This window comes from Chelon labrosus, assembly GCF_963514085.1.
Source record: "Chelon labrosus genome assembly, chromosome: 13".
NCBI classification, from domain to species: Eukaryota; Metazoa; Chordata; class Actinopteri; order Mugiliformes; family Mugilidae; genus Chelon; species Chelon labrosus.
Window position 1 is genome coordinate 28,977,181 of NC_140346.1, and position 23,255 is coordinate 29,000,435.

The 23,255-nt window shown below is 44.2% G+C and overlaps 2 protein-coding genes across 2 annotated transcripts; one reads left to right on the forward strand and one right to left on the reverse strand.

The window, feature by feature from the left end:
- Positions 1–3,315: 3,315 nt before the first annotated feature.
- LOC311498118 (selection and upkeep of intraepithelial T-cells protein 1-like) lies at positions 3,316–4,594 on the reverse strand. The gene is made up of 2 exons (XM_084558561.1): positions 3,867–4,594; positions 3,316–3,676 (listed from the first exon to the last, which is right to left on the reverse strand). The coding sequence occupies exons 1-2, from the start codon at positions 4,189–4,191 to the stop codon at positions 3,360–3,362; spliced, it is 642 nt and encodes a 213-aa protein (XP_084414687.1). The 5' UTR covers positions 4,192–4,594; the 3' UTR covers positions 3,316–3,359.
- An 8,019-nt stretch (positions 4,595–12,613) lies between these two features.
- Positions 12,614–20,953, forward strand: LOC311498679 (nucleotidyltransferase MB21D2). Its single transcript, XM_084559375.1, has 2 exons — positions 12,614–12,967; positions 15,764–20,953. Exons 1-2 carry the CDS (start codon positions 12,715–12,717, stop codon positions 17,026–17,028), a joined length of 1,518 nt encoding a protein of 505 aa, XP_084415501.1. The 5' UTR covers positions 12,614–12,714; the 3' UTR covers positions 17,029–20,953.
- Positions 20,954–23,255: the final 2,302 nt, after the last annotated feature.

Genomic DNA, 23,255 nt, shown 5'->3' on the forward strand with positions numbered 1-23,255 from the left:
CGGTTTAAAAACTGGACACTGTTGGACCTCCAGAGCTCAGAGGTCACAGCAGCAGCAGCAGCAGCAGCAGCATGGAGGGAAGCAGAGTTTCAGACTTCAGCATCGAGCGCATCCTCTCTCCTCAGATTGGACACAAGCCGCAGGAGTTTTCCTCTGATGGATATCTGCGGGGGATCCCCGGAGGGTTCTGTCTGGACTCGGGGAGCTTCAGGGCTCCCGCACCGGTCCCGGTCCCGGTTCCTGTCCCTGTGTTTGTGTCGGGCTGCGTGCAGTACCGAGGGCTGAGCTTCGGTGACGCGACTTCACCGGGATTTATCCAAACTCTGGAGTTTACATGCACTTCAGCCACGACTCTGCAGGTATGTCCACATTTAAAACTTAAACCTCTCTGGTCAAACCACAACTTTCAGCATCAGCTGTTGTTTCTCATCCCTCTAAATGTTTCCTGTTGTCTTTTTATTTTACCAGATGCTCAGTCCATGGCGGGGTACAACAGTTTCCACCAGGCCCCGTCGCAGACGCGCCAGAAGGCCCGGATGAGGACGGTGTTCACCGACACTCAGACCAAACAGCTGGAGGCTCTGTTCGAGCTCACCGACTACCCGGCGGTGGAGGCGCGCGCTGAGGTGGCGAGGAGCACCGGGCTGAGCGAGGAGACCGTCAGGGTGAGTCCGAGATGATCAATAAGCTGCAGAGAGACAAACAGAGTGGTGGTTATTAACGTGCGTAAAAGGCTCCACGTTGTGCGTAAATGTTTCCAAACTGCATTTTACGCACAGATTCTCAGTGAGCTTTGTTTCTTTACAACGTTTTAGTATCAAACCTGTAAATTAGACAAGACTTCAGTTTTACACACGAGACCAAACCAGTCAAGGAGCCATTTTTACAACATGTTCAATCTGCTTATTTCTTATTTTTCTTATTATTTCTGATCTTATTTAAAGTCCCTGCTTCACCATCGTAACACTAAATCTCTCTCTCTGTCTCTTTCTTGTTTTCAGGTGTGGTTTAAGAACCGCAGGGCCAGGAGGAAGCGCAGCGGGTCGAAGGTCAAATCATCCTCTCCTCCTCCTACCAGCGCTGAAGCAGAGATGAAGGTCTTCACCTCCTTCCTCTGAAGCTGACCATCCGTCCATCGGCTGCTCAAACTCATCCTGCACTGACGGACGCCATCTTGTCCTCTCCAGAGGTCCAGCTGGCTGCGTTCTGCTCAGGGGCACTTCAGCAGGGCGGATTCTGGCTGGATTCTCCAGATGTGCTCAGCAAGTGAAGAGACTGTTGGTGATCCAACATATCGTCTGGGAACTGATGCATTTGAGGAAAATCAGACACCTGAGACTTCCTTGTTCGGCCTGAGCTGACAGTTGTGAAAATGTTTTGTATCTTTGTTTAATTTATTGAAAATCATCAGTGTGAAGGTTTTAAACACAGTCCCAACATGTAAGCCTGAGTGGTTTCATTCAAATAAATGTAGTTATCAGAGAACCAGACTGGCTAATGTGGCCTTCTTCTTTAAGGCTGAGAGGCTCCATGTAAACACTGGAAAAGAAGAAGGAAAACTGAGGCAAGTCATATTCACAGAGATTTACAAACCTTCAGACCTTAAGGGACTAAGATCATGCTTTTAAAGAGTGTCATGTAGATTCTTAAAGATGTTGTATGTTCAATATAGTTTGTTAAATATGTTTAAAATCTGTTTAAGAATTAAACCTCCACACTCTTTACTCTCCTCTTGGTCTTTTTCTTTTGTCATCCTGCATCTAGAGTCAACAAATCAACACATGTGGTTATTTGTATTGATCAGTTTATTGATCAGATAAGAATCTGAACACAACAGAACTGCAATTAGTCCATTCTGAACAACAAATACAGTGGAATGACTTGCAGTAAAATTCACCAGACTGAGACCAAATAAATGGAGGCACCTGTTGAAGCGTGAGTTAACTGAACTGTTGTGTCCCTGAATCAGAGAGGAAACCATAGGAGCATCATAAAGATGGTACAGAACATTATTATAGATATCTGATCATCTATAATTCTCAGCAGTTCATCTGATCTTCATTCAGATCATCAGTCTGTTGTCAGGTTTAATTTGTAGAGATGTTTTAATCTGTTAATGAGATTAATACTCACAAACTCAGAATAATTCATTTCAATTCAATTCGGTTTTATTTATATAGCGTCAATAACAATACAAATCGTCTCAAGACGCTTTACAAAACCCGGCCTGAAACCCCCAGAGCAGACTGAAGATGACGGTGGCAAGAAAAACTCCCTTTTAACAGGAAGAAACCTTGAGCAGAACCAGCTCATATGGAGGAACCATCTGCCTGAGGCCAGCCGGGTACAGAAGAAAGAGAGAAGAGAACAGCAAGATAAACATACATCTGTCATAGATACACATATCTGACTTTCTATGACTCTGTGGTGGCTTCTGCCATCCTGTATGCAGTGGTCTGCTGGAGCAGTGGGAGCTCAGAGAGGAAGAGACTGAACAAGCTGGTCAGACGGGCCGGCTCTGTCCTGGACTGCTCTCTGGACTCCATGGAGGAGGTGGGTGAGAGGAGGATGTTAGCCAAGCTGACATCAGTCATGTTAACTCCTCTCAGCCGCTGCATCAGACTGTTTCAGACCTCAGCAGCTCTTTCAGCAGCAGACTGTTGCATCCACGCTGCAAGAAGGAACGCTACCTTCATTCCAGCTGCCATCAGGCTGTACAACACCAGCCTGAGTCAATAAAAAATGTCTTTTTGCACAAATTTATCTGCTTTTTTGCACAAACCACTACCTCACCAACTCACAGTTTTTTTTCTCCAAAGTTTAAGCAACTATTTAAGTTGATTCCACCACCACACTGTATATACAGCATGTCTTTATATTTCTAGTTCTTTCTCTCTATATTTTAGAGTATTGTTATTTTTTGTATATATTTTTCAAAATTTTGTATTTGTGTTTGTTTTTGGTAACTTTTTCCCTGTCGAAGTTGTCACTGTTTTCTGTATATATATATTTGCCAAATTCCGTGCTACTGTGACAAGGAAATTTGCCATACGTGGGATTAATAAACATGTCTTATCTTAAAGCGTACATGTGGAATCTGATGATGTTACATGACAGAGAATATAAGAGGAATCATAGGCAGGTTAATGAATGAACAGAGATGGACTCATTACTTTAAGTTACTGTTCAAATTAAGTTTAATTTAAAAAAAAAACAAAAAAAAAAACGCCAATTTATAATTTAGAATAATTTGGTCCCTCTTGTCTGGATACAGTCCTGCTGGTTGGACTCTGATGGACGTTGTTAAACTTCACTAGAAACAGCAACAGGACACTCAGAGCTCATCTGATCTGAGACGATTAAACAGCATGAATTTCAATCACATCAGGAGGAGGACTGGGAGGATCCTGGTGTTGTTGACGGTTTCTGCGGATCAGTAGTTGTTGACAGTGTCTGCGGATCATCAAGACAACAATAACAGCAACAACAGCAACAACTGACAGACAAACTATTAGAGCAATCAGAGATCCACTCTTGTCTCCTCCACTCTTGGTTCTTCTGCTCTTGGCTCCTCCATCCTCATCTCCTCCATCCTTGTCTCCTCCATCCTTGTCTCCTCCACTCTTGTCTCCTCCACTATTGTCTCCTCCATCCTTGTCTCCTCCATCCTTGTCTCCTGCAGACAGTGTCAGAGAACAGAACAGAATCCATTTGTTCTCTCAGCTGTTTTCTAGAAACTCTCATCAACATCATCTTTCTAAAACACAAACATCTGATCTGAGATCTTTCTCTCTCTCATCAACAACCAGGAAGCAGCTTCAGCTCTGATCAGAGACAAAGACACAAACTCAACTCTACTCACTCACCTGGTGGAACAACGTTGAGGTTGATGCTTGAGACTTTAATGTTGACGTCTCCTGTCTTCACGTAACACTCATACGTCCCACTGTCATTAGTCGTCACGTTCTTCACAGTCAAAGACACGTCTCCATTCATCTTCCATCCTTCGGGCAGATTCACTCGGTCCTTAAAAGATGAATGCTGGTAGTTTGGATCACATTTCTTATCTCGATACAAAAAGACATGTCCACCTGTCTTCAGGTCAGTTCTGTCCCACTCTACAACTTTGACAGGGTCTTTATCTGGAGCTTGACATGGTAGAGAGACAGTCTGTCCAGCTTCAGCTGTCATGTTTATTGTTTCTGAAGGAGAGAATAAATGACACAGATCAGAGGTTAAAGGGTCAAAGATCAGCTCCTAATGTCCAGTTAACACTTCCTGTCATTGGTCAAACTGATGTTTTAGTTTAATTCATACTACGCTCTGCTCTACCTCCAACACTTACAAGGAGATGTTGGATTATATTTACATTTGTTTTTTACAGCTCTCACGGTCCCAGAGGACGGCTTTACAGAGCGGTTGGCATGGCAACTGGTGGTCGCCATTATGTCACATCCTGTTTCTATAGTGTCAAATAACTAAGATGAAACTTATCTAAACACTTGACACTTGAAAATTCATCAACATTATATTAACTACCTAAATGACATAAATCCTGCTTGAATGATAATTATTTGACCTGTGTTTTAGTGTTTTAGTTTGACCCTAGCTCCGCCAACTAACATGGAGGAAGTTGGAGCTTATGGCCTATCTATTTCTATGACACAGGAACATGGCTTTACAAACAGGCAGAGTCAGGGACGGCCCTAATGTGTAGAGGTGCTAAAGCTTTAACCTGAGCTTCAAGCTAAGAACAAAAACAAAACAGTGTTCATCAGACCAGAGAGACCTTTAAAGATAAACTGGAACCAGACCATCCAGTGATTTATATGCAAACTCTAAAATCTTAAAATCAATCCTAAAACGTTTATCCTAATCCTACAAGATGTCTTTAGTAGACACAAAAAGTCTCAAGAGAGACATTTGTTCTAGTTGTATTTTTACAACATCTCTACCGTTCCATCAGTGACTTAAGAAGCACTCATCCAGAGGGAGGTTTCATAGTTTCAGGGTTTAATCAGGTCAATATGAAAACTGTCTTTCAACCAGAAGGAGAGAAAACGTTAGACCTGGCCTACAGTAACATCGAAAAGGAACTCAGAACTGACTGTACATGCTGTGCTGAAAGCACCAAACACTGCCTTTAGATCTGGTGACGTAGAGGCTCTAAGATCAGCGAGCGCAAATCTCAACTGGCTATAAGGAAAGAAAGTCTGCACATGGACCCAAAATCCAGGAGTTTTTCCACGACCCAAACAACACCAGGAATCTGTGGCACGGTATCTGGGCGATCACAAACTACAAGGGAACCCAAACTCCCTGCGAGGATGACACTGACTGTCTAAATGACCTCAACAATTTCTTTGGCAGGTTTGAGGAGCTGAACATCACCACAGAAAGAAAAGATCTGATGTCCGATGTCCGATAAGGCAGCAGAGCCAGACAACATTCCTGGTAAAGTACTCAGGGATTGTGTGGACCAGCTGGCCTCGGTTCTGACGGACATTTATAACACCTCCCTGAACCAGACCACTGTACCATCATGTTTCAAGCAGACCCCCATCACACCAGTACCAAAACATTCCTCAGTAACCAGCCTACATGACTGTTGTATGTGTTAGCTATTAGCAGAGACACCGGTGAAACATGTGTTCACAGAGCCTAGCTGTCGACCACGTGACTTCGTCTCAACACATTCAAACTTACAAGAGCAGTCTGAACAGAACTCTTTTCTGACTTTATAAATCAGTATTCTACTTTGTCTCATCTGTATATCAGATAAACACTGTTTGGTTAAAATTCGGAAATAAAACTCACCAACATAGGCGACAAAACACACGATTAGCAAAGTCATGCCGAGCAACGCGTTGCACCTCGTGTAGGAACCAGCAGCGACCATTCTGAATTCTTCGATCCAACAGATTGTAATCAAAGTTTCCTGGGATGGTATTTCCCAAGAATAAGAGAGAACTTGAGTTTATTCTGTAACTCCAAGCAGATTGAAATAAAGATGAATGGATGATGTGTATTAGTAAATGGCGGTCAGACCAAAAGTTCCACTAATAGAACACGTGCCGGCCTGAGCCAATCCTAAAAGAGATAAGTCACGAGGATTTTGTGAAAAAATAATGAAATAATAACACCAAGAAAACTAAAGGTAGAAATATATCTTTTAAGTATTCTGATTCAGACTGATTCAACGTATTAAAGACCATCGTCAGTATTTCAACTTGCTGCTGCTTCATTTTCTTCATTTATCTGAGAGACGGTTGCTGTTATTAGATCCTGTGTTGAGTCTTGAAGGTTTCAGGTCATTTAAACACATATAAGTTCTTCATGTTCATCTTTTCTAAAGTGGATTAATATCTGAGAAGTACTTACTGTAGGAAAAGGAGTGTTGCTTCAAACATCCTAAAAAATACAAAGCTGATAACTCAACGTCCCAGAAAACGACGAGAAGACGAAGCAGGAAAATAAGAATAAAGTCAAAAACCAGCAGGAACAAAATATTCCAGTATGAATAAATAAAACACTGAACAAAGACTGGATGAAACACTGGAGAGGCACACAAGGAAAGACATCATGGATCAACTGAAAGTAAAAGAATGTAAACAGGCTCAGGATTATACAAAGACTTTTGATTAGAGGTTGGAACAGGATGGGATGGGACAGGATTTCCCCTCCATGATACGTCAGCGCGTACAGACATTGTTACATCTTGGGGACAAACACAATGAGGCCTTCATTTCTGGGTCAACGCAGAAGTTGTTGTTTCTTTTTAAACTTTATTTAAATAACCACATAAAACAAGACCAGATAGGGTATGTAGTGACAAACATAGACTCATAGATTATTAATTTGGTTCCATCCTGGACAGGTCTCCAGTCTATCCCAGCTGTCATTGGTCTGGGGGGGGGGGGGGGGGTCCACCCTGTACAGGTCTCTAGTCTATCCTAGCTGTCATTGGTCTAGAGGGGGGTCCACCCTGGACAGGTCTCCAGTCTATCACAGGGCTAACACAGAGAGACACTCACACCTACGGCCAATTTAGAATCACCAATGAACCTAACCAGCATGTCTTTGGACGGTGGGAGGAAGCTGGAGAACCTGGAGAGAACCCACGCAGACACAGGGAGAACATGCAGAATACACACAGAAAGGAACCAGTCGGCCCATGGATTAGAACCCAGAACCTTCTGCTGTGAGGCTTCAGTGATGACCACCACACCACTGTCCCGCCCGACAGTGTATGTAGTTTATTTTATTTATTTATCTGTTTATTCTATTTAATTACTTTTGTCTAGTTGTTGTTTCTTGCTTTAAAATGGAATATATAATTATGCAAAAACTATTATTAGTAAAATCTTTATGCCAGTTTGCAGTAATTTTCCGATCATGTTTATGTCGACAGTATTGCGGTGGCGTCACGTATAAAAGGCTGCAGAGAAACAACGACACACAAACTGATGTGAGCAGACAGCTGATACTAGTTACTGAGCTTTAACTGGAGCAGAAAGGTAAGAAAACCCTGTTCAGACAGGTGAGAAAACTTATGGTCAACAAATGGTTAGAAAAGTTGATCTTGATTTAAATGTTTTTCTGTGAATGCTGGATTATAATTATTAACTGATTGTCCCTTTAATGATGGAGGTGATGGAGCTGTCGCTGAGCAGGTTATGAGTTTAATTTCTGAGATTAATCACAAACCATAACCAGAAACTAAACTTATCAAATAAAACCTCTTCTGGCGTCTGAAGCAGAAGATCTGTTCAGTTTAAACTGTTCTTCTCGTTCTGTGTCCTCAGAAGATTTTTGAGGTTGAAACCAGAAAAGTTGTGGAGGCTCTGGGAGCTGAAAAAACCCTCATCCCCAACAAGAACCTACTGCTGAACATGGAGCTGATGACGCTGGTCAAAGTCGGCAAGAAGGGATTCTTTGAAGTTCCAACGTATAAACCTCTGAACATCAAACTGCCACAACTGTTGGAGGAGGAAAAATTGCCGGAACTATGTGAGTAGTCTGACACAAAGAAAGAAAGAAAGAAAGAAAGAAAGAAAGAAAGAAGTTGTGTTTTTATTGTCAACCTCCTCCCAGATTGTGAAGAGAGAGTGCTGGTGAAGGACTTCATTTCTGTGTCAAGGACTGATGTGAATGTCGACGTGGGTGGAGGATACATGGACGCTGGAGGAAACATTGGTGGTGGAGGAAACTTCGATTGTGGAACATGCATGCTGTACAGACTAACTGAACCTGTCAGCTTGATGAAGAAAGAAATCTATGTTCAGGGGAAGAGTTTCAGGTACAGAACACCTCCGTCTTTCTGTTTCACTGTCACTGTTTTCACTTTCAACAGCTCTAAATGACTGATGGGAAGTTTAGGTTTTTATCGCCTGAAGGTCATATGATATGAGCTGAAACTTGAAGCTGTTTCCTGCAGAGTTGGAGATGAAACTATCTACAATGCAGCCGCTGGCAGATCTTCCTGAGTCGACCCATCATGAGCTGTTGAAGAAACTCTGTGAGGTCCTGAAGAACCAGGACGACCTCTCTGAGCTGGAGGAGACGGTGAGATGATTGACATCTGGTCTGGTTTAGATCCTGGAGCTAAACCTGGATCAGTGAGAAAATACAGTTTTAAATGTAGAAGCAGACACTTTAATAATAATACTGATGATGATGATGATGTTCTCCTCACAGCTGGATCAGTTCAGTAAAGGGACGTATGAGCGTCCTCAGAATCAGACCGTCTCCTCCTTCCTGGACGTCCTGGAGGTTTCTAACGTCTCCTCAGATGTGAAGAAGATTGTTTACATGCTGGTCAGCGCCTTGAATGGTAAGAACTGAGACATGAAGACATGACTTCATCTCATCAACAGAAAGAGATGAAGGGACAGAGAACCTGAAATATGTTTGAGTTAAAGTTCAGGGAAGAGGTAGAGGTAGACGAACAGAGCTGCTTCCTTCATCATTATAATGTTTGATGGAGGGATGAGGTTCTGATGCTGGAATGATGCAGTGTTGGTTCATCTCATTTAAACCAAACTATTCTACTTTGGTCTCATCTGTCCACTAAACATTGTCCCAATAGTCTTCTGTCTTGTCCACATGATGTTTAGAAATGTTCTTCTTGGAGAGCAGTGTCTTTGTCCATCACACCATGGTTGTTCAGTGGATTCATCAACATTAACATCAGCCAATGAGAGAGAGGCCTTTAGCTGCTTAGAAGTTCCCCTGGGTTCCTTTGGGACCTCTCAGACTATTATGGAGTGATCTTTGTTGGTGGACCACTCCTGTGGAGGGGAACAGTCGTCTTCAATCTGTCTGACTGTGGATTATTTGTGGGTTCCAAACTCTTTAGAGATGGTTCTGGAACCTTTTCCAGCCTGATGAGCAACAACAACTCTTTCTCTGAGCTCCTCAGAAAGCTCCTTTGTCCACAAACATGTGTTGTGAAGATCAGACTGAGACAAATCCCTGATTTATTGAAACTAAACCAGGAACTGAACCACACCTGAGTCTCATTACATTGATGGAAACACTTCTGAACACATGGACTCTGATTGGATCCTAGAGGAGCTCCTCTCTGATATGTAATATTGGCTCATTTAGTCTAATATTTGTTTTCATGTGTTTGGTTGGATTCTCTTTGTCTACTTTCAGGACTTGTGTGAACATCATCTGATGTTTTGAGAAATTAAGAACATTCTTAATGACTCTTAAAGTTTTTATATCTTCATAAAGTTTCTTCTCCTGTTTTTGTGCAGGTCTTCCTGATGAAGTTCCAGCTCTTCTGGTCACCTGTGATGTAGAAGCTCTGGATTTCTTCATCTATAAAGTCAGTGGTCAGTAAAGTCATTAAATATCTTTGTTTACTGTGAACAAAGTCAAGTTTTCTAACAATGGACAGGTTTAATATTGACCCTGTTTACTTTTATAAAACACGATATATAAAACCTAATGACACTGTTTTAGTTTAGTTGAGATTCTTGGTGCCGTTGTAGGCGTAGCAATATTATGAGAATCCACCATTTAGTAAATAATTCAAATAAAGAAGACGAGCTCCTTTCCAGAGTAAAAGAACATCATCATGAACCAGAGGGAGGAGACAGGAAGGTTAAAGGTCATCTGTTTCTCATCCTCAGGCGACCAACTGGAGAAACATCCAACGAGACGTTCCAACCGTCGTTCAGAACGAGTTCTCCTGGATGCTCGACCTCATAGAGACGACCAAGAGGACCCAGGACTACGATGACTACGATGACAATGTGATTTTAAGGTTTCCTCTGGAGAAGCTGAGGGAGATGGTGTGTGTCGGCGTGAAGGGAATCAACATCCTGAGGTTCTGAACTCACCATGTCTGTATGAAAGAGAAACAGCTCAGAGAAGAAGCTGTTAGCGTGTTGTTAGCGTGTTGTTAGCGTGTTCATTCACCACGTGTTAAAGATGTGTTAACATCATCTTAACAACACGTCAGAAACACATCAACAACAATCGCTGCCATGATTTTTGAAAAGCTAAAGATCTTTTTATTTCTCTGTCAGTCTCTTTCTTTAGATTCTACATTTATGACCTAAAATACATGAATCAAAACCATCATTAATATTAAATTGTCTCTTTTTACTCTGGTGGGGGTCGTTTAATTAATGGTTTTATTTTGTGATTGTTTATCTCTTTATATTTCATTTGGTTGTATTTCCTGGGGTGATGGGTGTGGGGATAAAGGTAAAAGGTTTATATTTCAAGCTTGTTGTACCAATAAGTAGTTGGACTTATTAACACCTGAATACTGTGGAATATGTTCTTTATATTGTTAGTTGGATGGTTGTGAGGACGACAGGAAGTCTGGACATGACACAGATAGATGTTGGTCATTCTGCTTCTCAGTCTGGTTTCCTCTGATGTAAACGTTGTCAACGTCCTGATAAAACATCAACAGCTGTCACATGCAGTCGACAAGTCTTCACCACGCTGCACAGCTGTGTTTCTGGACATGTTGAGATCAGATGACTCCTCCTAACTAAAGTTAAGGTACATGTTTACACGTCCGGCTGCCTCAGCAGAGCCTTAACTATCACCAAAGACAGCTCCCACCCCGGCTCTGACCTGATGCACCTGTTGCCCTCAGGGAGGCGCTACAGGTGCATCAGGTCCAAAACAAACAGATTTAAAACAGATCTTCCCTAGAGCGATAACCACTATGAACTCTCACATGCACTGATTTTACAGTCCAACCACCCCAACCCCCAGACTCTCCTCAGTCATTACTGAAAAACACTGCAACACCTCTTACCATAATGTGGAATAATATATATTTAACACTGCGCACCTTACCTCCCTTTTTTTTTGTACTATTACTTCATGTTTATATTTATCTTCACTGTATATTACCCATGTTTGTATTGTATTGTTTATTTTTTTACACTGTCATTGGAGTTGGCTTTTAATCTCATTGTACATGTGTATAGTGACAATAAAGGATTTCTATTCTATTCTATTCTATGTTCAGAAACAGTTTTACAGACGGTTTTAACAAACAGATGCAGGAAAGTGTTTGTTATTTAGCCTAGCCCACTGACTACTACGACAAAATATTAGGAACACATAACAGAGCTTTGTTTCTTTTTATTTATTATTTATAAATTATTTGTAGAGTCAAAATTTAACAGTAAAGACAAAAACAAAACAAAAAAACAAGCATGGATGAAAAGATGTTTAATATTCTATAACATACACTAATACGTGAAGTGACAGCTGTAAATAGTGAAAAGTGTCATAAATAAATAAATTAAACGACACATTCACACAAAGTGAAGCAGGTTAAACTTTCTAGAATAAACACAGAGGCAGCAGATTCCTCTGTTAGCCAGCAGCTAACGTTTAGCCCCCAGTCTGAGCTAACACAGAAGCTAACAGCGAAGCTAACAGCGAAGCTAACAGAGCTAGCTCCAAGCAGCGGAGCTCCGTCTGTGTGTCAGCCGGAGAAGGCTGCTTCTCTGCGGCTGTGGGAACTAATCTGCGTCCGCTACATGGAGCTCTGTACATCATGTTCTCTGGTCAAGCTGAGCAGGACGGACTCCATGTTGGACCCGTTGGAGCCCAGTGATCCCAACGAATCGATCACTTCCGGGTCAACACGGACCTCCGAGAGGAGCTGACCAGCTGACCACTACCAGCCAGCGCCACCTGGCGGCCGGAAGCATTCCACAATATGGACACCAAAATAAAAGCAGCCTCAACAACACGAACCACAACATCCGGTCAAGAATTTCAAAGTAAAGCATAGGAATACAAGTGATTGAGTAACAACGATTAAAATAATGCTCTTTATTTAAATGTTTATTAATCTGCTTATTAATATAAATTGATTTATGTTTAAAATCAACAAACGCTGACAAAAGTGGCTCAAACTGGAGTTAAAAGGGAAAAACAAAAAGTAGAACAGCACGTGGAGTAAAGACATATTAGTAATAACAAGATAAAATAAGATGAGACTTTATTAATTTTAATGAACTAAATGAAATAAAAACAAATCAAGCGTTTATTTTGAAGGCAGTAAGTAGCGGAAGTGGCGCGGCTGTTTCCGGTGCTTGTATTTGGTGTGGTCAGGCTCGGCTCGGCTCGGTTCGGTTCGGCTCGGCTCTGAACAGACCAGCAGCAGCAGCGGTCGTCTCGGCAGCGGTGAACCTGTTGTGTGTGTGAGCGCGAGGAGGAAAGATGGCGGCCCCTGCTCTCTCCGGTCGGGCTGGCTCGGTGGGCAGCCTCGGGAACAGCCCCACCATGGCCGCCGCCGGACGACTCCCGCACGGTGGCGGCGGCGGCGGGCCCGAGCTCGACTTCAGGTCGGCGGCCCGCATGGAGGACCTGAACCGGCTCATCCAGGAGTTCAGCAAACACGACCAGCGGGAGTACGACGACCAGCGGGCTCTGGAGATCCACACGGCCAAGGACTTCATCTTCTCCATGCTGGGTGAGGACACACACACACACACACACACACACACACACACACACACACACACACCGGGCCCGGTACCGGTACCGACCGATGAGACACTGCGGGTGGTCGAAGCCCGAAGCGGCTCCACCCGCTCGGCTCCGCGGAGCAGGTGCGTCCAGGTGGATGCTGCTCCACCTGGACCAGTGATGCGTTCAGGGTCCCACGGTTCCTCCTCATGTTGATGCTTTCAGGTGTTTGTTGGTTTTAACTGAAAGACTAACAAACATTATTGATCTTTAATCTTTAACTCGTCCATTATTTGACCAGTGGGACACAAAATGGAGGAAAGCATCCTGGTTTCCAGGAGTTTAAATGACCGTAGAGAATCTGTTCTTATTGAACAACATGACCCTGAACACATCCCATAATGTTCTTGTTTTATTTCTTTATCGATTCATCTTCAGAGAAGTTTCCAGTAAATCTGAACCAGACGGAGGAGTCTAACGTTTCCCATCCTGGGTCTGTCCCTGAACTAGGGCTGTGCAATTAATCGAATTTTGATCACGATTTCGATTCTTGGTTCAAACGATCTCCAAATTAAGAAAATCGAGTTGGAACGATTCTTTTGCCATTTTTCGTTGTCTGTGAGGTTTTTCTGAAAGATGCGCGCATGCGCAATTCAGTCGCTCCCACGAGCTCTGTGTGTGTGTGCGTGTTGACCTGCAACACCCTGCTTTCTGAGAAGGTGCCGTGCACAGAAGGTGTGCGTGAGAAAGGGAAAGGGGAGGGGGGCGCGGGGGACAGTTCACCTCTGGGTCTCTCCCAAATTGAACGGGGGGGGGGTTACTGTGAGTTTTTTTGCCGAAATGCCGAATAAATGCATTTTATTTTCAAACTCAAAAAGAATCGTTTGAAGAATCGTGATTTCAATCTTGACCAAAAAAATCGTGATTCTCATTTTTTCCAAAATCAAGCAGCCCTTCCCTGAACGCAGCTCCTTCTCCTTTTCTGCTTTCTCTTCCTCTTTTTCCTCCTCTTCTTCCTCTTTCTCTTTCTCTACTTCTCCTTCTTTCTTCTTCTCTTTGTATTTCTCCTCCTCTTTCTCCTCATCTTCCTCTTCTCATCCTCCTCCTCCTTTCACATTCTCGTTTTCTTCTTCCTTTTCCTCATCATCTTCCTCTTCGTCCTCCTCAGGTTCCTACTCTTTCCCTTCTTTCTCTTCTTCTTCTTCTTCTTCCTCCTCCTCCTCCTCTTCTTCCTCCTGTCTCTGGTTCTGATCCACTCCAGACCAGGACCATGTAGATGTTCTGGTCCGTTTTACCTTCCTGCTCCTAACGCCTCAGTGTTTCTGAAGAGTTGGAACAAATCTTGGCAGCGTCGCTTGGTTCTGGAACAAGAAGCTAAAGCCAGGAAGCAAAGAAACGCCGCCATCGTTCATGTCTGCTTAGACATCAACAGAGACGTGTGAGACACGGGAGTAAAACCAGGAAACAGGAGGATTGTTGTGATGATCTGTCTGTAAAGACTTGACATACGTAAATGTAAAGGTGTCCTTGAACCGTTTGGAGGACAGGCTTGGTTTTAAAAGTCAACACTGCTGCTGGACCTGAGCGCCAGGACAAAGAAGCATTTAATGTCTTTGTTTTTAAATTATATTTAGTCCTACAGACAATGGCACCAGGCGTGTCGGCTGTTGGGTCCACTGAGGTGTCAATCAAAAGCTGTTTTGTTGTGACGGTATGGCTAGTACATGAAAGCTAAGTTATGGTAAATATGTGCTTCTAATGGAGATTCTAATGAGATTCTAATGCAGCGTACATTGTGCCTTCATAGATTAAATGCTTGGTGTTTTACTGGAGGACATTTACTGGACCCTGAGCAACGTTGGAACACTGTGAGGCTGACATAAGTGTTTACTGATCCTACAGTTATGGTTGAATCCTGGCGTTAAAGACTGAAAACAAACCGTCTTAACTTTTCATGTATTATTTCTACAAAGATTTAAAACGAGCAACCTGAGGTGGAAACCTCTGCGTCCGCTCAACTCCACCATCGGGAACTCAGCCAGGAACAGAGTATGGGTTCAACAGAGCTGAAAAAAAAACGTCCAGACAGATTCAGTCCAGTGTCCGAGGGTGAACTCAAAGGCCCGAAAAGGTTCCAGAAAAAAAAAACTGACCGACAATAAAGCTCATCTGAAAAGTCCAAACGAGGCCGGAGCGTCATGTGACCTGGTTCAGAACTGCTAGAAGTAAAAAAGAGAGTTTTACAGAACCGGTTCTTCTCCAGCAAAGATCTGGACCAATCAGATCAGGAGTTACCAGAGTCTTTGACCGCCGACCAAATAAAACTCCAGGAAAGCAAGGTTATCTTATCTCATTTCGTGGTTTTGCTATAAAAATAACTAACTAGGTTGTTTAGAGTGTTGGTTTAGAACCCTCAACCTTCATGCTATGATGCTAACCACTGCTAAAGGTTGCTAACACCCACTTAGAGCGAAACATTACTGGAAATCTGCCTGGTTTAGTTTTAGAGGTTAGAGGTCTAAATGAGCACAAACATTCTGCTGGGAAGCATGAAGACATGCTAGCTATTAGCATCTCCATTAGCATCAGGTCTAAAGAGTCTTTGTTGAGTTGTTGTCTGTGACACACTGACAACTCCCAGGTTCTCCAAAGGGTAGAACCTGGGAGTTTGAAGTGGACTGATCCTTCTGAGACGGATGTTTTGACACAAAGCAACGCTTCACTTCTCAGTTCTCTGTCTTGATATTAAATATAGTCCAGTTCCAGTTCTTTAACCCGTTTCTCCTCCTCTGTGTCTCAGGAATGGTCCAGAAGTTGGACCAGAAGCTGCCGGTAGCCAATGAGTACCTCCTCCTGTCTGGAGGCGTTCGTGAAGGTGTGGTGGACATGGACCTGGACGAGCTGAGCGTCTACGCCCGCGGCACAGACTACGACATGGACTTCACTCTGCTGGTCCCGGCGCTAAAGCTCCACGACCGCAACCAGCCGGTGACCCTGGACATGAGGCACTCGGCTCTGGGCCACTCCTGGCTCAGCCTTCGCCTCTTTGACGAAGGAACCATCAACAAGTGGAAGGACTGCTGCACCATCGTCGACCACATCAACGGCACCACCAACTACTTCTTCTCTCCAACGCTGGTGGCCGACTGGTTCTACCAGTCCATCTCGCTGGTGCTGCTGGAGGTGCAGAAGAAGCCGCAGAGGGGGATGCCGAGAGTGGAGAAGGTGGAGAGGAACGGGACCATCATCTCCGTCATCCTGGGGGTGGGCAGCAGCCGGATGCTCTACGACATCGTCCCCGTGGTGTCGTTTAAAGGCTGGCCGGCCGTCGCTCAGAGCTGGCTGATGGAGAACCACTTCTGGGACGGGAAGATCACGGAGGAGGAGGTGATCAGCGGCTTCTACCTCGTTCCCGCCTGCTCCTTCAAAGGCCGCAAGGAGAACGAGTGGCGCCTGTCGTTCGCCCGCAGCGAGGTGCAGCTGAAGAAGTGCATCTCGTCCAGCCTGATGCAGGCGTACCAGGCCTGCAAAGCCATCATCATCAAGCTGCTGTCCCGGCCCAAAGCCATCAGCCCCTACCACCTCCGCAGCATCATGCTCTGGGCCTGCGACCGCTTGCCCTCCAACTACCTGGCGCAGGACGACTTCTCCGCCCACTTCCTGCTGGGCCTGATCGACGACCTGCAGCACTGCCTCGTCAACAAGATGTGTCCCAACTACTTCATCCCCCAGTGCAACATGCTGGAGCACCTGTCGGACGAGACGGCCATGCTGCACGCCCGCAAACTCTCCTCGGTGCGCTCCGACCCGGCCGAGCACCTCCGCACCACCATCGAGCATGCCAAGGCCGCCAACAGGCTGACGGTGGAACTGCAGTGGCGAGGCAGCTCCAGCAACCTGCCGTCGCCGCAGTCCGACGCCGGCGGAGAGAACCAGCCCGACGACCGGCTCGCCAAGAAGCTCCAGCAGCTCGTGACGGAGAATCCGGGGAAGTCCATCTCGGTCTTCATCAACCCGGACGACGTCACGCGACCACACTTCCGCATCGACGACAAGTTCTTCTGAGACTGAGAAACCTCCTCTTCCTCCTCTTCCTCTGCCTTCCTTCTCCCCGCCTCCTCTGAAACCTTTATTTTTTACTTTATGTTTTATGCCACAGAGTGAAGTGAGGTGATCGTCTTAATCGTGTCTGCCACAGTTTTTTATTTTTTATTTTTCTATTCCCTCTCCCCTCTCCCCTCCTCTTTCACTGTGTGCCCTGTGTCTTTACCTGCTGAAGGCCTTTTAAATACACAGCTGAATAGCAGCGGGTTGTTTTTAAAAACGAAGGAAAAGACAAAATCCACCTTAAGACAGAACAACTGTTGACGGGGGTTTAACGTAATCATCAGGGATCCTGGAAATGAGAAAAATGAATCCACTCCTGATTCAAAGTATATTCTAGTGACATCACTGCTGCTTTCTTAGTGTTTTCTCATAACGTCTGACTTTGAGATGAACTACCTAACGACACTAATGGTCACAAAGTTCAGGTTTATTAATTAGAGAAGATGTTAAAGTCTTTAATATTGTTGTAGCTGCTGTTATTGATCTGCTAAAGGTTGCTAGCTCCCACTTAGAGGTCTATGTGTAAAATCAAACTGCACTGACATGCTAGCTATTAGCATCTACCACTAGCAGCTCCATTAGCATCTGCTCTAGAGTCTTTGTTGAGTTCCCGTCTGGAACACGACTCCCAGACTCTGACGTTGTCCTTGGTTTGGATCTTTTCTGTTGAGGTGCTCGGTGCTGTGCTTTCATTTAATCGGGTTTCCCACACTTTTGCACGTTTTGAGGTTCAGGTCATTTTCGATATTCCTGGCAGCAACAACCGGAGATGAATGTAAACGCTGCTCCTCAAACTGACATTTTAATCTCTGGTGAAGCAGCTCTGACGTCTCGGAGTTGAGTCTTAAGGTGGATTTTGTCTCTCTGAGGAATGTCTTAGCCCCGCTCGGGGACGATGGTACTAACGTCTTAGAAGCTAACTGTAAATAGAAGACTGAAGTCTGAAGTGTGTAGAGGCAGACTGACGCTGACTCGTGGACTACTTTTCGTCTAATTTTGCACAGAATGTAAAAAAAAAAAAAACAAAAGAAAGAAAAACACTTTTTCCTCTGGACGGTGGACGTCGTGTCCTCCGGGTCTCTGACGATGTATCATATCAGTGGACAGGTGACACTTTACCTGATGATCATACTGCACATTTTAAAGGTGTATATTAACCGGTGGAGCTGCAGCCTGAGAACACGACGGAGTTTGATCTGATTCCTCCTTAAAAGCTCTCACACAGAGCTCCTGTCCAATCACAGGTTGTTTCTTTACACTTTTTATAAGATTTTCTTTTTTTTTAAAATGTAAATCATCCAGAGCTGCAGCGACTGACTCAGCAACTGTCGTTTAGTTCATTAAGAAATGATCTTCATATCTAAAAGAGAGAATCTGTGGCTGTGTTTCCTTCAAATCGTTTAATATCTAAAGGAAACATCAGTTCTTTGACCGTTATTATTATCTAATGTAGTGCTTTCAACCAGTATCTGTTTCTTTCTGTAGACGGTGCAGATGAAAGAATATATCAGGAATAGAAAAGCTGCAGTTAATCTTCTTTAAATAGCTTGAATATAATTTATCTCCACGTGGGACCACAGACTGCTACAGGATGGTTATTTATTAATCAGAGTAATTTCTGAATGAATCAATAAAACAACAACCGTGCTATCAGCTGTGGTCCAAGGTTACGGTCAAAGTTTGGACTCATCATCTCATCCAGTGGGTTCTCTTTATTATTTTCTAGATTAAAGATTAATTACTATGAAGGAACAAACCAGAATATATTTTAGATTTTAGATTCAGTCATTTCCAGTAACAGATGAGCCTCGACAAGACAGTTGGTTCTCAGTCGCCCAGGTTCCTAGTTCATCCTTAAAACCCAAGCTCAGACGAAGACATCTGGACTTGTTCTGCTTCTAAAAGACTCTTCAGCTCTAAATGACTGGAGGGGAGTCATTTCTCCAATGAATGCCAGTTTCATTTAGTCGATACTGAAGGTTTCCTCCTTGGAGACCATCAGTCGTGTTGCTGCAGAGGTAGAGTTGGTCCACGGTTCTCTGATTGACTGATGTTCTAATCAATATTATGACAAGAACCACTCAAGAACCAAAGTCCATCATATCTTTAAGACATGGAGGTCAGTCAGTCTGGAAAGTATTGAGAATGTTTCTTTAAGAAAACCATCAAACGCTGGTTTGAGACAGAGACGGAGAGAAACTGTCTCTGATGAGGAAACAAAGACTAAGAGTTAAAAATAAAGTAGAGCCACTGGATGAGAAGGTTTTAATCTATTTAATCTATTTCAGCATCCAAACAACGCGTCAAGGGAACAGTTTAAACTGTTAAAGGCAGAGAACCAAACCTTAGGTATTTTGTTCAAAGGGGCTTCAGCCGTGGACATGGAAGGGATTCAAACCAGTGCCCCCACCGTCCCAGGCTCACAGCTCCGACGTAGGAATAGAGTAAAAGTCGGTACATTCTGATTCACTGACCAATCGCTGTAGCTCTTCTTCTTCTTGTTTTTATTTGTGTATTGTAAACAGCCAATCAGAGCCGTGTATGTAAATGAGCCGTCGCCGCCGTCGTCCGCCACCTCCTCTGCTCCGAACACTCAGGTTAACGTGCTGCATTATGACCACGGTCGGGTAAAGTGTCCCAGAATGTGACTTCACCTCCTGCCACCTCCTTTAGTTTTACACGTATCACATGTGTTTATTTAACCTGATGATGATGATGATGATGATGATGATGATTATTATTTCAGCTGCTTCTCTCTGACTCGGCTTCACCTCAGCCAGCTCACGATGTCATCGGTAAAGTCTGCGACGGGGTTTTGTCGTCCTAACGAGCTCAGACCTGGGGGCTCGGTGGGTTAGAAGATGAGACTGCAGACTCCTGAGTCTGGTCAGGTGAACTTGTTGGGCCCTGACCAATCGTAGCTTGGGGTCGTTGTGAAGGAGGAGCCGGGCACCGACCCAACACTGAAGTAGTCGTCAGATGAGCTCAGCAGTCGCTAGAAGCAGTTGTTTGAGAAAAACCTTTTGACATGAAAACCGTTAAATTCCTTAAACCTATGAAGGTCCTACGTCAACAATACTCCACAAGCTCCTCTAGGAGCTCAGATACAATTCTGTAAATCAGCAGCGCCATCATGTGGTCAGTAGAATATTGTAGCAGCTGCTGTCTCTAATGGATCTCTACCTACCGCTGGATCAGAACCATCAACAGCTGCTGGTTGACTTGGAGACATGATCCAGATGTTGGAACAAGATGGAAAGACTCAGATTTTAGAGACAAAGACTCAGAGACTTTTAGAGACTGCTGAGCTCTGATTGGACCACTGATGAAAAGGGGTGGGGCTTACAGTTCATTCTTGAGGGTAATTGTTTGAATCGTTGAGCTTCATGAAACCTGCACAGACTCTAAGACATGATACGTTCAGATGGTTCAGAGCTGGTTGACTTTGAAGTCGGGTCAGGTTTTTTTTTTTTTGTCTTTGTGTTTTTAAAGTCTCAAATATTTCCAGAAAAAAAAAACAAGCCAGTAATCATAGAGCTATCCTGCAGACCTTTGAGCGGTAACGTGATCTCCATGTCCTCATCCTCAAGTGCAATTAGTGAAAATACAGACAGAACAAACACACATGTCGACATCATGTAGCATCGAGACGCTGAATCCAGAATGAATCACTCCCACAAACCAACACTAACTCACTCACACCATCAAAGTGCCGCACACTCCTGCTCGGTGGAAATGTAATCAGTGTAAACCTTCGACCTTACTCCTCTCTGCTCCGTCAGAACCTTTCGACTGTGACCTTTGAGTTTTCTGTATCCTTGCTGCTTTATTCTGATGATGGATTTCTTTATGCAATGTTGACTTGTATAGTTTACCCTTCAGACGGCAGCTCCTTCCTGGTGTTGGGGGGCGGGCGGGGGAGGGGGATAAAAATGGGCCCAGAACGGAGCCCTGGGGAACTCCACTCAGATTTTGACTGAACCTGAAAAACTAATCTGAGCATTTAACCTCCTGAGATGAAAAGTACAACACTCCAAAACGTCTTTTAGCTGTGAAAGATGTTACGATACGTTTCTAAACGTTTCTTGTTCTGACGACATGTGACTGATTAATTAAGCAGAAAGAAGTTCCTCATCGTACATCGTGTTTTCAAATCGTTGTCACCAAAAGTTGTTGATTTCATTCTGATCCAGAGACAGAAATATCTTCATCAACTGGATCGTCCTCCAACCAATCAGAGCCTCAGATGACGTATATGGCTGCTACTAACCCACGTTAAGCCCCGCCCACGTGATCTGATTGGCTCGGTAGACTCTACTGCACAAAATATGTTTGTGTCTGGAAACGTTAGTCTGACCTCCAGGCTGCTGAAGATCTCTTGTTGGATTCATCTTTAGCATAAAGATCCAAACTTTTCTTTATTTTCTAAATTCTAAGAATTTGCAAAAGTTAGTTGCTTGTGTGCAAAAATGATCTTTTGCATAAACGTCAGTGGTGGTCTGGTGCACTCAGTAGACGCTGCAGCATAAAACAATGACGTTGGTGTGTTGAAGAGGTGTTGACGTTATGTTCAGGGATTATATCACATATGAAGCTTCAGTCAGGTCTGAAGACACGTTTAGAAACTTTAAATCTGTCTGCTGCTTCATATTTAAACAGTTTCCTCTCGTCGTCACAAGGGGGCGCCAGCGAGAGGTTGGGGGGGTCGGGGGGGGGGGGGGGGCTGCCGTTTGTACAAACACAGCGACTCTATCTCCTCCTGTGACGTGGAACCACTGTTGTAAATATCACTTGATAAAATAAGTCACACTCCCGTCTGCCTCCTGTTCTCTGTCTCAGACCACTTCACGTTCAGAGCTTTAAGTCTGGTTCTGGTTCTGGTTCTGGTCTCTGCCCAGAGTCAACGTTTACTTCAGCAGAGTGTCTGATATTCCCACTCTCTGTGTTAACCTCAAATGCACCACCCTCCTCCGTCCTTCTGTTCTGCCTCCTGTCGTCTCAGCACCTGTCCTCCACCTGCTCTCCGTCTCTGCTTCCTGTTGGGGTTTTTTTCTTCATGCTCAGCTGTTCTTGTTGCCGTGCCAACAGGAAACCATCCATCACCCTCCAAATAGAAACACAACATATGCTGCAAAAACAAAAATCACTGATTACAATGAGGAGACTAGACGTCGGTTCAGCTCTGTGATTGGTCGAGTGTTGATCATGTGACGATCCAGACGAGACACAGACGATCATTCAGTTGAGACTAATCTGAAACCTGCACACACTACAGGATGTTCTTTAGATTATCCTGACAGATCAGAGAGCATTGAAAGCATCATCTCACCTGATCTCATCAGGAAATGGACAAAACAGACGTACGCACCTGTCCAGTAGGTGGAGGCACCTGTAGACTGGTTTATTAACTACAGAAGAAGAAGAAGAAGAAGAAGAAGACCACGTCTGCAGACTTCCAACTTTAATACTTGGTAGTTTGGACTCCAGACTCTGGAGGACGCTCAGTGTATTTGAAATGCATTCTGGGATACCTGGCTGTACCAAGTCCATGTACATCAATCAGCCACAACATTATGACCACTGACAGGAGAAGTAAATAACATCGACCATCTTGTGACAGTTCAGTGTTCTGCTGGGAAACTTCTGGACCTGGCATTCATTGGTGTGGATGTTACTTAGACATGTAGCACCCACCTAGACCAGACCAGGCCCCCCCACCCCCCCCACTAACAACATTCTGTTGCCAGACACCACAGCACACCGTCAGAAGGCCCATGTCCATTCTCTGATGAGTCACCTACACAATATTAGGAACGTTGTGGTTGATCAGTGTATGTTGTTGCTCTAACTGGTTTCAGGACTGTTCAACACAACATTAAAACTACCTGCCTAACACTGTGTAAGTCTCAAAACAAACTGCTGAGGGACCAGGATGTTGGTTCTGAAGTGGGTTGAGGGGAGGAGTTTCTGTCTGGATCATTTTTGGATGCGGGGGAGTTTGGATGGGGAGTCGACACCTTCTCACACTAAGCAGTTTTAGTGTCGCTGCCATGGGGAGGAGGTCCTCACCAACCTCTAGGTGGGAACTCCAGAGGTTTCCCATGATTCCCTTCACCTGTCAGGGGTTTTAATGTTTGTCGTCTTCACAACAACACATTCTCACCTCTGACCTCTGACCTTTGACA